This window comes from Cavia porcellus, unplaced genomic scaffold (assembly GCF_034190915.1).
Source record: "Cavia porcellus strain 051 isolate PalLab524CR breed Dunkin Hartley unplaced genomic scaffold, mCavPor4.1 scaffold_14, whole genome shotgun sequence".
Lineage (NCBI taxonomy): Eukaryota > Metazoa > Chordata > Mammalia > Rodentia > Caviidae > Cavia > Cavia porcellus.
In genome coordinates, this window is record NW_026947497.1 from 64,319,504 (window position 1) to 64,338,080 (window position 18,577).

Consider the following 18,577-nt stretch of genomic DNA (forward strand, 5'->3'; position numbering starts at 1 on the left):
GCCACAGTAGGTTTTATATCACTGAAAGCTCTAAAAGGTTTGCCAACACTGACACAGGTCATAGAGAAAATTAAAAAAAAAAGAAAAAGAAAAGAAAGAAAGAAACATCCAAAGCAACAAACTCAAGACTAAATTAAAGATGATATACCTGCCATCCAAAACTTTTTTTCTAACAGATAATCACTAATCACTTTGGCTATTTAAGAGTAATTTTTTCCTTCAATATAATGAAATCTGCAATCAGTTTTCAAAATTATAAACTATTCAAATAGGGAAATGCTTTCACATACATTAGCACATACTAACAGTTTTCAAATACTTTTAAGAAATAGAATCTACTTTTCAAAATAAAATTTATTTATTTACTTATTTACTTATTTATTTTGGTACGGAGGATCAACTGACAACCTTATGCTTACCAGGCAAGTGCTTACACTATGCTGAGCTTAATCCCCGGGCCCCAAAATAAATTTTAAAAGGAAGCTCTATTGATAAAAACGTTAGGCCAGGGATTTAGCTCAGCAGCATAAGTGCCTGCCTAGCAAGTGCTAGGTTGTGAGTTCCATCCCTGGTACTCGTATAAAAAAACACGTATAAAATCTGTCCAGAACTACTTTCATAAACCTTTTGTAGAATTCTTTAAGCCCTAAGTGTTTAAAAAAATTTTCTTAGCTAAGCATAGTGGCCCACACCCACAAATCCCAGCACTCTAGGAAGACAGACCAGGAAGAAGGCAACTTCGAGCATAGTCTGTGATGGCTTCACAATTTAGCAAGACTGTCTCAAAATAAAACATAAAAACTGGGCTAGGGATGTAATCCCACACACTGGCCCTAGGTTTAATCCCCAGTACCATGCAGGAAGGGACACAGGGAGGGAGAAAGGGAAGAACTGCATGTATAATATAACATCACTCACGGAAATGAGGTGCTGTAACTCCAAAAACAAAATCAAGAAAAAAAGTACTACTTCATTTCACATTCAAAATGATAGCTGTAACTTTAAATGTTTTCAGCTTTTACCCAGTGTCTAAAATACAGGGGTCAATCCCATAATCATTGAATAACTAGTTAAATTACACTTACCTCATTTTCTTCTTCTCTATTTCCATCCAGCCAAGAAAGCATGCAAAAGAAAAAAAAAAAGAAATTATACTTAAAACTGATTGAAATGAAGGCTGTTAAATAAAAAAAAAAAAAATCAACTTAGTACCTATATTTATATTCTATCTGAAATATCCATTTCATTGGCTCAGTTACAGAGATCAGAGGTAAATAAGAAAGATTTCCTGCTCTTAGCCACGGGCATGGTGGTACACACCTGTAATCCCAGCACTTGGGAGGCTGAGGCAGGAGGATCACTGAGAGTTGGAGACCAGCCTAGGTTACAAAGTGAGCTCAATGCCACCCTAAATGCATAGTGAGACCCTGTCTCCAAAAAAAGAAAAAAAACACCAAAAGAGAAAGAAAGAAAGATTTCCTGCTCTTAAGAAAACGTCTAGGGCTGGGAATTTAGCTCAGCGACATAAGCGCCTGCCTTGCAAGCAGGCAGTCGTGAGTTCGATCCCTGATACCAATAAAAACGAAAAAGACAAAAAAAAAAAAAGAAGAAGAAAAAGAAAACGTCTAGCCAGGTGTGATGACACACATCTGTGACCCAGCACTAGAGGCTGAAGTAGGAAAATCAAAACTGCAAGGTCAGCCTGGGGTATACAATGAGTTCAAAGCCAGTCTGAACTGGCCTGTCTTACACAGGGGCAGAGCAAGCAAGACCCTGTCTCAAAAAAAAGAAAAAACAAAGAAAAGAAAGTTAGTTTCCTTTAATTTACAAAACAGACTAGAACAAATTACAAAGCTAGAAATATAGTGTAGCAATGAAGTATCATGTTCTGGTGTTCTATTTGATAAAACAATAGACTCAACAATAAGACAACTCATTTAGTGGGAAGGCTGAAATATAAAAAATCTTTCCTCAAGAGAGGATTAGGGGTGCTCTGCTTCTTTGTTTGCTTGTTTTGCAATAGTGAGAACTGAACCCAGAGATGCTCTCCCATTAAACTGGATTCTCATTTTTTATTTCAAAATGACCCAAGGTAACACAAACCTGCAGTCTCAGCACTCCAAAGGCTGAAGCAGGAGGATTACAACTTCAAGGCTAGCCTTAGCCACACAGCAGGTTCAAGACCAACCTGGAGCATATAATAAGGCCTTGGCTCAAAAAACAAAAACCAAACAAACAGGCTCACTAAATTGCTCAGCTGTCTTCAAACTTGTAATTTTCCTGCCTCAGCCTCCTGAGATGCTGGAAACACACAAGACTATGCCACCAAAACCTAGCTAGATTAGGCGTTTTGTTTTGGTACAGGAATAGAACTCACGTCACACTTGCCAGGCAGGCGCTATGCTGCTGAGTTATATCCTAGCCCAGAAGGATGAATTTTGACTGAAAGGGGGAGGTCCCAGGTAATGGCATATTGATACATGCATACATATACTATATTTTTAAAACAGTTCAATATTTAGCTGGGCATGGTGGCACAAACCTTAATCCTGGAAGCACTTGGGTGGCTGAGGCAGAATGATTCCAGAGGTCAAGGCCAGCATGAACTAGATAGCGAGTCCAAAGCCACCTGCTACATAGGCAAGGATCTGTCTTTAAAAGTTCTATACTGCCTGAGTATAATCAAGTAGAATAAGGAGGAGTGGCCAGGTCCACAGATTAACTTTTTCATTAAACAGAATCCTTTTATCTTACAAATCAGTGGTTCTCAATTATCTTAGTAACTATTCAACATTTATTTTGCTAAATCCAAGATGCTCCACATCACAGTATATCTGTGCCATATATCACAGTACATAGCTCACTGAGCTGAAAGGGGCCACACATCCACACTAGGAGGAAATGAACACCAAGAGTCTGGTATATCATATGCACCAAGGAATGCTGGGAGACTATCTACCTGGGGAAGGGAAGTAACAAAAGGTCATGACAGGTAAGCAAGTATTTTAACTTGATTGCTCTGTAGGCTGTATGTCACAAGAACTGAGTACCACAATCTATTTTATTGTATTTATTTATTTTTACTTACTTACTTACCTACTTACTTATTTTGGGAGAGGTTTTTTGAAACGGGTTTCCACAATTCAGTTCAGCATGGCCTTGAGCTCACTTTGTAGCCCAGGCTAATCTTGTACTTGCAATGATCCTCCTGCTTCAGCTTCCCAAGTGCTGGCTACCACATCAGGTCATATTGATGGTAATGATAATTTTTTTAAGACTTTTTTTTTTTTTTTTGGTCTTTTTCATTTTTTTATCGGTACCAGGGATCGAACTCATGACCGCACACTTGCAAGGCAGGCGCTTATGCCGCTGAGCTAAATCCCCAGCCCCAATTTTTTAAGACTTTTAATGCTCCAAATCCCTAGGTCTTGTTCTTACTTTAGGTTTCCAAATCCTTAACCTGCTCCTCAGCAAATACATGTGAAAATATCTAAGATTGGGGTTAGAATAAATGAAACTTTAAAAAAGTATGTGCTTAGGGGCTGGGGATTTAGCTCAGCGGCATAAGCACCTGCCTTGCAAGCGGGCAGTGGTGAGTTCGATCCCCGGTACCAATAAAAAAAGAAAAAAAATTAATCAAAAAAAGACAAAAACAAAAAAATGTGCTTGCTTTGGCTGCACATATACTAAAAGAAGTTAAACTACAGATCTTCAATGATACAGAAATATGTACCACACAGAAAGTCTTCCAAATTTAAGACTATTATCACAAAAGTTCACTGCTTACCCTATGATCACATATATTTGCAAACTTTTTCTAAACAACTGAGTTACCTTCTTCGATGGGTCACAATTTTGATAAGGAATCAGTGTCCTAGCTAATGGCCCTAAGTGAGTGGGCAAATGTGAAAACTACACATCTGACTATATCTTTCAGTTACCACTCAATCATTGCAGACTGCTCAATGACATTCAGAAAGGCAACACTTAATTTTCAGTCCTCATCAGCTATGGTGGCACACATCTGTAATGCCAGCTATCTGAGAGCTTGTCTGGAGGTTCTAGCAGAGGAGCACAGCTACTCATACACTCTTGACCAGAGAAACTTTTTCCTCTCTCAGGGCTGATGGTCCTCTCTGTCGGAGTACATAGCTTTTCAGCTTCAGCAGGGACACACACAGAGCAGTGAGGGAAGAAGGGAACACTTGCCTAGCCAGCCCAGGGTTCCATTACCAGTACCAAAGAAAAAAGCATTAATTCTCAAGTCAATCACAGGTTCACTCATCCAAAAGCAATTCTAGGTTTATAAAGGCAAGCATCACACTACTTTTTATTAGAGATCTTGAAATGTCAGGTAAAGCACTCTGGGCTACATAAGCTAACCTGAATTAACACTGGTGAACTTAGAAAACCCAAACCACTTCTCATTTGCTTTAAGTCTAGCACAGAAGTTGAAACAGAAATTTAGTCTATAGAAAACAATGTGGAAAAAAAAATGTGATAAGCTGGGCATGGTGGCTCACACCTGTAATCCCAGCATTCAGGAGGAGGCTGAGGCCAAAGAATCACTATGACTGGAAGCCAACATGAACACTACACAGCAAACCTCTGTCTCAAAAAACAACAAATAAAAGATGCCATGATAATATAAATATGGATTGAAGTAACAGAAATAACAGCTCTCTCATCTTAATCTTAAAATATTCTAAAACCGGGGCTGGGGATTTAGCTCAGCGGCATAAGCACCTGCCTTGCAGGCAGGCGGTCATGAGTTCGGTCCCCGGTACCGATAAAAAATGAAAAAGACAAAAAAAATATATATATATTCTAAAACCAGTGTGGACAAAGAAGGAGATGTGAGATAAAACTTTGACTGAAAATACTTAAAATCTATTTCAGACAATAAGATTCGCATACATTGACTATGTCATTATGGTTGCCAAGTAATCAATGCAACAAATACAACAGCACTAAGAGCCTGAGGGAAATAGCTCATTACAAGCAGACTGCAGCACAGAAGCTCATCTAGTTTAATGTTTAAACTGTATCTGTCCTATACTTTATCTAAATACACCTTCCAGTCCTACTCTTCTTAACTACATTAAACAGGAACACAAAAATAGGTGGCAGTCAGCACCTCCATAATGTTACACTTTGCACAGAAATTAGCTCCTTTAAAAATCTCCTTTCAGGGGCTGGGGATTTAGCTCAGCGGCATAAGCGCCTGCCTTGCAAGCAGGCAGTCGTGAGTTCGATCCCCAGTACCGATAAAAAGGAAAAAGACAAAAAAAAAAAAAAAAAAAAAAACCTCCTTTCAAAGTAAAAATAATAAAAATAAAACCCAGTCAGACACAATGACACAGGCCTATAAGCCCAGTATTTGGGAAGCTGAGGCAAGAGGCTAGCCAATACTTCCCTGATTGGTGTTAAAATTAAAAATCTTTTTCTTTTATGCTTCCAGGAAAGTTCTTTCTGTTATTTAAAAAAAAAAAATTATATGTGAGCTGCTATTGAGTAACAGCTAATACAATAAATCTGCAAACTTCTAGCAATGATAAATTATCACCAGATCAAAATCAAAACACACCAAAGGGCAATGAAATTCATTTTTCTTGAAAAGCAGAAGCTTGAATATAATAAAAACAGCTCACACTTACTTTCTAGTTTTTGTCAAAAATTTTAGCATTTTTTCACTGCAATTAATATTTGAAGTATAAAAATACTTCAGGTCAACTAACACAAAGACAAGCTGAGCCATTAGTGGAAAACTTCAAGTATTTATTTTTATAAAACATGTTAATAGAGGATATTGTGAATAATGGTACACCGAATACACAATTAAAATTTTCATTCATAAAAACAGAAGGCTAAAAATAAAGTAGAAAAGCCTATCAGTATCCTTGTAAAAGACTAGAAACAGCCTAAATTTCCATCAATAAATTTCCTGAATTTCCAGTAACTCTGATAGATCCATTCAAGAGAGTTGTATGTACTTCAAAAAATAAAGACAAGCCGGGCGTGGTGGGACATGCCTGTAATCCCAGCACTCAAGAGGCTGAGGCAGAAGGATCACCATGAGTTTGAGGCCAGACTGCTACACAATGAAAGGCCAGCCTGAACTGCATAGTGAAACCCTCTCTCAAAAAAGACCAAAAGAGTCAGGTGTAACGGCTTATGCCTGTAATCCCAGCACTTGGGAGGCTGAGGCAGGAGGATCGTTGCAAGTTCAAGACCAGCCTGGGCTACAAAGTGAGCTCAAGGCTAGCCTGAACTGCATAGCGAGACCCTGAAGAGAGGCTGAAGCAGGAAGATCACAAGTTCTGCCTGGGTATTCAGGCTGAAGTATCGGCCTGAATTATAGAATGACTGTCTCAAAAGAAAAAAAATAAGCAATCAATCAAGTAAAGAAAGAAAGACAGGCAGGCAGACTGGCAAGGGATATAGTTCAATGAGAAGACACTGGGTTCAATCCCAGTACTGAGAAAAAGTTTCAATCTACAGTAAAGTGAATGCGCCTCCCCGACCTGCTATCTTTCATCACATATATATTCATCAAACACTAAAGTTGAACTTGCATAAACTATATTTAACCTATTTGGAGCTGACGTCCTCAATAACCAATAATTACATTTTTTTCTATTGATAGTAAAAAAAAAATTTCTAAATTGGGGCTGGGGATTTAACTCAGTGGCATAAGTGCCTGCCTTGCAAGTGTGTGGTCATGAGTTCAATCCCCAGTACCGATAGAAAAGAAAAAGACAAAAAAAAATTCTAAGGGCTGGGGATTTAGCTCAGCGGCATAAGCGCCTACCTTGCAAGCAGGCAGTCGTGAGTTCAATCCCTGGTACTGATAAAAACGAAAAAGACAAAAAAAAAATTCTAAATTGAAGTATATACAAATAGATCCCATTTTTCACATGTCAGAATTTCACTTAACCTTAGCCAAAAGCCCGAGAAGCAATTTACATGTCAGAATTTTACTTCTGATTAACAATGTTCAATTCTTCAGTCTTTTACTTTCACATTACCCACAGATTAAGGCTGACAAAAGATAGGATTTAATTTTAAAACATGGCCTCCTTAGACTTCAATGTTCACCCAAAAACTTTTAATAAAAAGGGATTACTTTCTTATTTTTCCAAATAACTAATAATACACTGGAATTATTTCTTACCTAGAGCTTGAGAAATTTTTCAGGGTAGTTAGACTTATTAAGATGTCACTTATTAAGGTAGTTTCAATTCCCACCCATTCTATGATGACTAAGGCCCTGTAAAGTACAATTTCTATCTCATTCATTCATTCACTTTATTTTGAGGCAGTCTTGCTCTGCAGTTCAAGCTGGCCTTTTAACTCACTATGTAGCCCAAGTTGCATTTAAACTCACGATGACCCTCTTGCCTCAACTTCCTGAATTTGAAATCACGAGCATGCGCAACCACATTTGAATCTCTTTCCTTATTTTCTGAAGCGCCTAATATTTTGGGGGGCAGGTACCGGGGATTGAACTCACGACCTTGCACTTGCCAGGCAGGCACTTACAACCACTGAGCTAAATCCCCAGCCCAAGAAATGTAAATTTTTTTTTAATTTTTTTTTTTTTTTTTTTAAAATCGGCACCGGGGATTGAACTCACTACCACCTGCTTGCAAGGCAGGTGCTTATGTCACTGAGCTAAATCCCCAGCCCTCTTTCCTTATTTTCAATTTTTAAATTACTTTATGTACATGTTTGTAACACAATGATTACATTCATCATCAAAAGCTGATACATTTACATAACACGTTTTAATTCTTTTTATTTCCCTTTCCTCTTCTCTTCCTCCACTTTTTTTGGCATTAAGAATAGGTGCTAGAATTTGGCATGGTAGCACATACCTGTAACCCCAGCATTCAGGAGGCTCAAGCAGGAGAACTGCTGTGAGTTCGAGGTCAGCCTGGGTTACAAAGTGAGTTCAAAGCTAGTCTGAGCTATATAGTGAAACCCTGCTTCAAAAAGACAAAAAAAAAAAAAAAGTGCTAAACCACGCATGATGGTACATGCATGCCTACAATCCCAGCATTTGGGAGGCTGAGGCAGAAGGATAATGAGTTTAAGGACAACCTGGGCTATATGAGTCCTTGCCTCCAAAAAAAAGAAAAGAGAGACAAAAAGAATGATAAACCTGGTTGCAGTGATACATACCTATAATCCCAGCATTCTAGAAGACTGAGACAGGAAGACTGCAAATTTAAACTCAGTCTGAACAATGTAGCAAATTAACAAAAGGGGTATGGGGTGGGACAGAGAATGTAACTGGGCATGTTAAAGCCCCAGGTTCAATCCCCAGTACTGAGAAAGAAAACCATCAATCCACCAAAAAAAAAAAAAAAGCAGGCACTAAGGAGGTTTACAGGGCAGATAAGTAAATGGGAATTTGTTCCCCAATCTGGTCATAGATACTATGTATGACTGACCCACTGATGCACTTCATTCTGGCAAGGGCAGTGAATACTGATAAAAAAAATCAGCCTTGAGGATAAACCCCCACAGACAACATGCCCTGTTGGCCAACATTTCCTTTGAGGTTCCACACGGGCCCTTTTCCAGGCTTCTAAATTCTAGTAACCTTAAGAGATTTTCCCCAGTCCTGATGTAGGTAGTTATTCTGTGCTTATTTCTGTTGTTTTTTCTTTTTTTCATTTTTTCCAAAAACCCTTTAACCAATTTCTTAATTCTATTTCCTTGGCTGATATAAATCAAAAACTCTAACCACTTTAAGTTTATAATAAAAGAGCAGCATGGGGTTGAGGGTACATCTCAGTAATAGAGCATTTACCTAACGTGCACAAGGCCCTGTGTTGGTTTGATTTCCAGAACTCCAATAAATAAGAGAAATATAAAGCAAAAGTAATTACTCCAAAATAGCAGTATTATTAACATTTTAATGCTAAGCTGTGGTACCACAAGCTTCTTCCCAAGCCACTCTCAAAAGCATAAAACTGTGATGGGTCAGGCTTTCTTGAAAGTATTAAACACATTTAAAAACTAAACAAACAGTTTTGAAAACCAAATCCTCAATGGTTTTTCATTAGTGTTATGGTTTTTCATTAGTGCTTGGGAACAAGTATACAGGAAATTTTCTGTAAGAGACCACCAAACACGGCTGTAGACACGTTAGGCCATGCAGCCTCTCGCACTACTGCTCAACTCTGCCACTATACAAAAGCAGCCACACCAAAATTTGAGTGAAAAAACATGGCTATGGACACAGAAATACAAATTTCATACTATTTTCACACATATAAAAAGTTTCAATTATTTAATCATTTAAAAATTAAAGTATCATTCTTATATGCAGTATTTGGTCCAATTTGTCAACTGATCTAGATCACAGCTCTTACAAAAACCAAAGTATTGTACTTCTTAAAACTTTCAAAAAAAACCCTACTTTAGTAAGCATAGGCTATAACAGGTTAGAGATGTAGTTCAGTGGTAAAGCACTTGCCTAGAATGCAAAGGCCCTGACTCAATCCCTAATACAGTATGTACTTTTATTTTTTGCCTTTTTAAGGCAGGGTCTCACTGTGCAGTACAGGCTGGCTTTGAGATCACTTTGTAGCCCAGGCTGGCCTCAAACTCACAGCAATTCTCCTGCCTCAGTCTGAGTGCTGGGATCCCAGCACTCAGTATATCGCAACACTGTATCACAACACTGGGCCATATATTCATTTATGACTTACATACATATCATATAACTAACTAAATCATTTAATTTTTAAATGATTAAATAAATTGAGAAACTTCATTGGCGTAGACCAATTTACCTTCCTCAAACTTCCTTTTAATGAAGATGAAAAGAAAATTAGTTAATAGGGAAATTTCTAAGTATGATTTGAGCTCAAGGGTTCTTTACTCTTTTATTATACCTTCTTATCCTCTACACCATAAAACACTGCACTGCTTTTCAAATTACTTCAGAATCAGTACAAGTTTCTGAATCAGATAATAACTAATTAGAGCACCTTAATATTCAACTCAGAACTGAGGCTACAGTAATAGTCCCATTCCTTCAACAATTCTACTAGAAAAAAAAAAAATCTACAGACATCTAATAAAGTTACACACAAGTTTCTCATTTCAAATGACTGCTACACCATAATTTGGACCTGGAATCCCTTCTCTTGCTGCCACCACCAAGCTTGTGCATTAAGGACTGACAATACTGGGAGGTGGTGATGACTTTAAGAGGCAGGGCCTCGGGGCTGGGGATTTAGCTCAGTGGCATAAGCCTTGCAAGCAGGCAGTCTTCGCTCCCTGGTACCAATAAAAAGGAGAAAGACAAAAAAAAAAAAAAAAAAAAAAAAAGAGGCAGGGCCTAGTGGGAGGCTTGGGGAGTGTGTCTGGAGACATGTACTTGATAGAGACTGTAGTACCAATCTCCCCTCCTCTTCTCCTTTCTTTCACATCCTGATCCTGAGATAAGCCGATTTGCCACCATGCTGCCACATCACAGCCCCAAAAGCAACAGGGCCAATGTTGAATTACAAACCCAATCATTCAAAACTGAGCCAGCAGCCCATTGTGGAGCACAGCTTTAATCCTAGCACTCAGCAGGTTGCAGCATGAAGAACACCTAGTGAGTTAGAAGCTGCCTGGAATATACAGAGACCTTGTCTCAAAACCTGCCCCCCCCCCCAAAAAAAACCCTGCAAATCAAATTAAAATTTTTCTCTTTAAAAGTATGCCACAGGGCTTGGTGGCACACTCCTGTAATCCTAGCATCTGGGAGGCTGAAGCAGAAGGATCATTGCAAATTAGAGACCAGCCTTATAAAGTGAGCTTAGTGCCAACATGAACTGCATAGTGAGACCCTGTCTCAATAAGACCAAAAAAGGAAAAAAAAAAAAAAAAAAAAAAAGAGGAAAAGAAATTTGGCTAGGGAAAGGGGCAGATATCAAATATGCAGTGCACCTTTTGTTTCAACGATATTCAGGCTTTTAACCTTCTAGCATATACATTCACAAGGTCAGAGAAAAGAATCAACTTAGGGAAGGAACTTAGGAACTTAGGAACACTATAAAATGAACTAATATAAGCATATCAAGATTAATTCTGAAATCCATTTTATTTCAAAGAGAAAAAAGATTATTCTTAAGACCCATAGGAAAAATAGTTCAGAATATAGAAATCCAGTAGTCCATGAATGGTAACTTCTAAATGTTATTCCTTAACATCATTAAAAAGTTAAGTCTTTGTGTCTGGTCTGGTGGTGCACATCTGTAATCCTAGCACTCAGGAGGTTGAGGCAGGAGAATCACTGTGAGGTCAAGCCCAGTCTGAACTGCATAACAAGACCCTGTCTCCAAAAAAAAAAAAAGAAAGAAAGAAAACAAACAGAGAAGGAAAGGAAAAAAAGGAAAGAGGTCTTTGACAAACTGGTAAGTAAAATACCTTAACTCAAGTTCTGGTTACTGCCACTAAACCAGCCATTCAGCATAGCTAAAGTTTCTCCCTCACACGTGAAATGATAGGCATTTCTGCCCTTTAAAGTTGCAGCCTTGGTAAGTTAAACAAATTAAGTGGGGAAGCTGGGAGCCACAAGAATGAGGAGACTCTAGGTTCAGGAATAGCCCTACAGCAGACTTAGGGCCGGGGATTTAGCTCAGCAGCATAAGTGCCTGCCTGGCAGGTGCGAGATCCTGAGTTTGATCCCCGGTACCAAAAAAAAAAAAAAAAAAAAAAAAAATCTTACAATAGATAGCAGCAATTATTAACAGTGCTGATAGAATATTTACTCTATCAGAAAATTGGAAGAGGGCTGGGGAGTTAGCTCTGAGGCACAAGAGCCTGCCTGGCAAGTGCAGAGTCATGAGTTTAATTCCCAGTACCAAAAAAAAAAAAAAAAAGTAATGAAGAATCAGGTTACTTCTAACACTCACTAAGAACATATTACTATGTACCCAGCTGCTAGTTACTAAGATTCTTCCACTTAAATGGAGTGTGTTCTACAGCATTCAACATAGTCTTTGAATTTTTTTTGGTCTTTTTGAGGCAGGGTCTCAATATGCAATCCAAACTGACCTTGGGCTCACTTTGTAATTTAGCAACAATCCTCCTGCCTCAGCCTCCCAAGTGCTGGGATTACAGGCCTGAGCCACCACACCCAGCTAGTCCTTGAATTTTTTAGTACATACAGCTACAAACTCCCTTAACCTTGTAACAAAACACAAGTCTAAATCATGCAAAAAAAATCTTTGATGAATGCTAAACTAGCTAGACTCCAATGAAATGTCAGTTTTTCATAATGTTTCGTAACTATCCAAATCACCACAAAAGTTGCAAAGTTAGGGACAGGCATGTAGCTACACAGTACAGTGCATGTACAAGGTCCTCAATTGGATTTCCCACACACATGCACATACACAAAGTTATAAAAGTGTACATGTATACAAACATGTCTTTATAGAAATAAACAGTAATCCCTGGTACCAATAAAAAAAAAAGAAATAAACAGTAATGATGAAAATAAAAAATGCTTAAACTATGGGCACATTTCAAAATACACATGGCTGATAGGAAAACATGCAGCAAGCACACCTGAAAAAATATGCTACCGTAAGTTCTACCTCCGCCTCAAATTTCATATCCCTTGACACTATCACTACTGTCTCTAATAAGTATTTCAAAAAAGAATACCCAGTTTGTGTCATCCTAATGCACCTGAGCAATACTATACTTTTTTATATTCAACTACCACTTTCGTTAAGTTCATATCCAGTTATTAACATTACTTCCTTACACACGCTGCTATTAATATGCCAAAAAGAACATATAAACTATGCCGTTCATAACTATGGCAACTAGTTTACTGAATTTTTGGGGGGAGAGGATATTGGGAATGGAACTCCGGACCTTGTGCTTGAAGAGCAGGAGCTTGTGCCGCTGACCTGCACCCCTAGCCCCTTAAAGAATACTTGTAAAACAGTAACAATTTCGTTTTTTAACAGATAATGGTAAAGAGGTAAAGAAATTAAAGAATGAACCTATTGTAGTTACCTTGAGGAAACGTTTTAGAGTACACTTTCACCTATTTCTAACAAGATACTTTACTGTATTTTAATCAAGTTCACATCTATACTATCAATAATTCTTAACTACATTTTCAGCACAGAAACAGTACCACGGAATATGAAGTTTGTTCAGAGTTGATATACTCTGATTTATCAATTGATAAATTTGGAAGTCATATTTTCAACCAGGCAATTTTTAAAAATTTGGGTCTGCTCAAGAACAAAATATATAAATTTCTATAAAGAGTTTTTGCAATCATTCATATAACGTGCTGAAGATTTAGCTCAGCAGCATAAGCGCCTGGCAAGTGCAAGGTTTTCCCTGTACACATACACAAAAGAATCATTCATATAACTTACCAAAAATAGTTTCCTTTATATATAGATAGTTAAGATACTTATACTACTACTTTCTTATAGTTCACTGAAAAGAAAGATTTGTGCTAATATTGTTTAGACAATTAAATACAAGTATCTTGTATTCTGAGTAACTAATTTAAAGATAACGTGCGATGTACTAACCATTGTTACCCTCTAATTATCTTGTTTTGAAACTGTTTCATTTTTTTCTCTCTAAAATACATTTTTTCTACTTCACATCACACAAAACTCATAAAAAGTTTAAACATCACATATCCATCTGTCCACTCAAATAGAACATTTAATTATTCACCAAAAGACCAAATATCAAACAAAAGACTCAAAATACACTTAGACCATGGTTTCACAAAGTGCTAATCATGAAGCAAATACTAATTATAAGACAGCTCTTCCTACAGAGAGGGTCCAAGAACTATACTCAGAAACCACTACTTCCCTGAGATTCTTGTAAGCCCACAGCAGTGATCTCAGTCAGTAAGCATACCTTGTAGTAATCTGCCAGCACCCCATACCATCCAACAGATACTTTTATTATCAAGATGTTAGCATCTGACCAAAAAAAGCTTTCTAAAATAAAATGTACCTACAGGAATTCAGATCAACTTTAAACCTCCATTTAAATGACCCATTTATTTACTCCATTGGAAAAGACAGTAACCATTAGCCTGACAAAAATAAGTAAATAGACTACCAAATTAAGGGAATCCAAAGTTCAGGGGCTCAAATACATTTTAACATACGACAGCCAAAAACTGTACAAAGTACCTGCTCTTCATGTAAATCCACAGACACAGAATTCAAATATTAAGTCCCATTATTAAAAACAACAAACTGAATTTTGTCTTCGCTTTGTTGGCCAGCTTTCAACCAACCATTTTCAAGTGAATGCCCCTGGCCAAATGTAGTGGCACACACTTGTAAACCCACCACGCTAGAAAGCTGAGGCAGGGAGACTGCAAATTCAAGCCTAACATGGGCAATTTAAGGGACTGAGAGTTTATCCCCAAATGAAAAATATAAGTATATTCAAAATATATACATTGAAGCTGGGCATGAAGGTGGCACACTCCTGTAATCCCAGCACTCAGGAGGTTGAGGCAGGAGGATCGTTTGAGACCAGTCTGGGCTACAAAGTGAGCCCAAGGCCAGCCTGAACTGCATAGCAAGACTTTGGTCTCAAATAGACCAAAAAAAAAAAAAAAAAAATATATATATATATATATATATATATATACACACACACACACACACACACTGAAATCTCTCCCAAACTGTGAAATTAGGGAAGAGAATTGGCAAAGGTGAGAGGTTAAATATATTATGTACATACACAAACTTGCCAGAATGAAATCCATTAATCTGTATACCAAACTAACAAAAAATGAATAAAAACTGGCTGGTGATGTAGTTCTGTGTGAAGGCCCAGAATTCAATCCCACAACTGCCAAAAAGAAATGTTATGTAACCCACCATGGTCATACATCATATGGGATTCAAAACAACCTCTCAGGGTTATCATGCTTCTTTGCGATAATCCACCCTACGCTATAGGATGTACTTTTTATTTTTCCTTCGATTTTACTTTGCCTAAACTAGCTCTGCTAAAGCCTGTTTTCTCCTACTTTATTTTTCTATCCCTCATAAATATGAAACCTCATCATCATTTAAAAAAAAAAAAAAAAAAAAAAGACGAACTCTAGATAAAATCCCCTAACCATAAATAAATAGCCAGATTTACTCACCACATGGAAAAAACAATTTGGAAGGCGACACCTTCTACACAGAAAAATATGCCTTAATGCCCTTTTAAACTATTTAACACAATAATCAGACAACTTCAGAAAAATAAAGCAATTAGATGACATACTTTATGTCAATCAAGACATGCAGATGAAGTCTAGCATGATAGCACTTGTTTGTAATCCTGGCACTTGAGGCAGGAGGATTCCCATGAATTTCAAGGCCAGACTGAATTATACAGCTAGACCTTCTCTCTCAAAAAAAAAAAAAAAAAAAAAAAAGAGAGAGATAAATAGTATATTTTTTAAAAAAGAAATGTAATAATTTGAATATACTTATAAAAAATAAAGGGAAAAGGTCTGTAAAGGTATAAACTAAATTGTTAACAGTTACTGGTAGGATTTGGAGAGGTACAACATCCAATCCTGTAATAAGCACTTGTTGTATGAATTTTTTTTAAAAATCATTTCAAACACTATCACTTATTACTGTTTCACACTTGTGGTTTTCACACTTCTGTTTACTACATGGATATGAATCATAAAATATTCCCGAAGCTTGAATATAGATTTCCTCAGAGACTAAAAAGAATACTAAGTCGGTTGTGATATACTTGAATGGTATACTACTTGACTATAGTACGCCTAAGGCCCTGGGTTCAATCCTCAATACCACCACAAGAAAAAAAAGAAAAAAGAAAAAAGGAGAACAGAAAAGAAAAGTGAAGCAAAGCAGGAAGAGGTGAGTGGAGGAAAGAAGAGGGAAGGGTAGGAGAGGGGAAGAGAGACTATCTGAAGGCCAGGCATGGTGGCACATGTCTATAAACCCAGCACTCTGGTAAGCTGAGACAGGAAGATTAAAGTTCCTGGGCAATTAGTGATTTAGTGAGAGCCTGTTCCAAAAATTAAATAAGCCAGGGAAGGCTGCACACACCTGTAATTCCACCATTTTAGGAGGCTGGGCTGGAAAGATCACCCTAAATTCAAGAACAGCCTGAGCTACATAATGAGTTCAAGGCCAGAGTAAGTTAACTACATAGTAAGACCCTGTCTCAAACGGTGAGAAGGAAACAAGGGTTTGAGGTGTAGCTCAGTGCAGAGGCCTTGAGTTCAATCCCTAGTACAGTACTACAAAATACATGCAGATTAGTTTAAAGAGAAGATGGTAACAGTAACCATGACAACTAGCTTGACAAGAAGGCACATGCCTTTATTCCTAGCATTCTGGAAGCTGAGACAAGAGGACAGAAAGTTTGAGACCAGTATGGGCAACTTAGTACTTAGGGAAACTCCATCTCAAAGCAAAAAAATGAAAAAAAAAAAGCTGGGATACAGACTGTTATGAAGGCCCTGACTCAATCACAATACCAAAAAAAAAAAAAGAGGGAGGGTGGAAAGAAAGAAAAAAGACTCAATGACATGACAAATGAGCTGGGCATGGTGGCACAGTCCTACATATAACCTTATAGCGTAGCCTGGGCAACTTAGGAAGACCCTAACTCAAAATTAAAAGACAAGGCTGGGCTCGGTACAAAGGCCCTGGGTTCAATTCTCAACACCACAATAAATAAATTTTCTAATTCCAGATTGATTGAAAGAGACAATTTGAAGCAACTGTCAAATTTTAACTATGAAGTGTACTCCATGTGATCAAAAAATAAGGTGTGCTTTAATTTTTACAAGTTTATCACAGTAAAAGATGCTTTGCCATTAATTCCCTCACAATACTTCCCCTCACCTCATCTGTACTTATCCCATCAATCTTGCTACTTTCTGAGGCAGTTCTGGAAGTCTTCTCTTGTGAGAGCCTTTAATTTGTGCTGTTGTAGCTGCCTCCATGTCCTGCAATTCAAAACATTCACCTTCCATGGTCATTTTGACTTTGAGAAAGGGCCAGAAGTCACAGTGCCAGATGCAGTGAGGTGGAAGAGGAGGCACCATAATGCTTTTAGGAGCGTTACTTTCCATTAGATGTCACTTGGCAGCTGCATTCAACACATTCTTGATCAGATCTTATGAAAACACTTACAAAAGAGGACTTTCCGAACTGCTTCAAAGAGTAGCAAGAATATGTGTGTGAGCCCAGAAAGTGTTCTGAGAGAGATTAACGGCAATGTGACTTTTACTTAAATTTAAACATTTACCATATTTTTCAATCACTTCTTGTACAATGAGTAGCAGTGTGTTTATAAATGTTAAAACTGCCTGGAGAATACTTATTCTTGGGTAGTATGAAACATTTAGGCAAAAAAGGATCATGATGCTTCTCAAACAGTTCAGCCAAAAATAAATCATAAAATTTTTACAGAGAAAGGTACAGTAAGCATGGCAAAATTCTAATTACTAGCTAATTTAGGTTAAAAGTACATATGAATTCCTTATACCGTACTATTCTTGTGACTTCAAGCTTGAAATTTTTTCAAAATAAAATCTTTTTTTTAAAAAGTAGATTCGAGCCAGGCATGATGGTACAAGCCAGTAAACCTAGCACTCCAGAGACTGCAGCCTGAGCTTCACAGTGCATTCAAGGCCAGCCTGGACTATACAAAGTGAGACCTGTCTCAAAAAACCAAAAAAAAAATAGATTCAAACTAGACATCATGGCACATACCTATAATCCCAGCTCTGGGGAGGCAGAGGCAGGAGACTGCTGAGTTTGAGGGCACTGTAGACAAGATACTAGGGTCAAGGCCAGTCTGAGCTATGTAGGACAACACTAATAAAACAAAACAAAAAAGTAGATTCTAAAAAAGAACTTCTGAATCTGATTTTTAGGGACTCTATACAGGTTTTGTTTCTAATATGAACTTAGTGTTTTATAATAATAGCAGAGTACATTATAAAATAAGGTACTCTTTATAATTTTCTTAGAAGAATTAACAGAAATGATGCTAATTTGCTTGGAATCTCTAACCCAGGCTGGTCATTTTTTGCCTTTCAGGACTACTCCAGCTTCTATACAAAAACTAACAATATTCATGTAAAAATGAATATATGGGTCAAAAAATTATCAAACATCTGTTAAAGAATAAGCCAATGCAATAATGAATGCATTTCTATAAAAGAACAGATAAAACCAATTCAGGGAAAAGTTGCAGAGATCTGGGATATCATACTTGCTAAGAAATCCAATGATTTTTAGATTATATGTACAAAATATGGCTCAACAATTTCTCAGGAAAACTGTATCAACTGTTGCTTGATACTTTTTGAAGATATGTGTAACAGAATGGTCTGTTACTAAAATTTCAAAATGGCAAAACCAAAGAGACATGGCCAATGAAGAGGTGTTCTATATCCTAAGCTCTATGACAGTTTATTAGGTTTTCCAAATTTACCAAGAAATCCTCAAGTACTGTTTTAACTCCCCATGTACTTCAGTAACCTAACAAGCATTCCCCTGGC

At 37.4% G+C, this 18,577-nt stretch overlaps 1 protein-coding gene across 1 annotated transcript in view; it reads right to left on the bottom strand.

Annotated features, from left to right (window-relative positions):
* Window positions 1–18,577, bottom strand: part of Setd2 (SET domain containing 2, histone lysine methyltransferase) — a 106,603-nt gene that overhangs the window by 82,564 nt on the left and 5,462 nt on the right. The window contains exon 2 of the mRNA XM_003477037.5: window positions 1,086–1,101. Coding sequence (XP_003477085.1) covers window positions 1,086–1,101 — 16 coding nt within the window. The remainder of the gene's footprint in view (window positions 1–1,085; window positions 1,102–18,577) is intronic.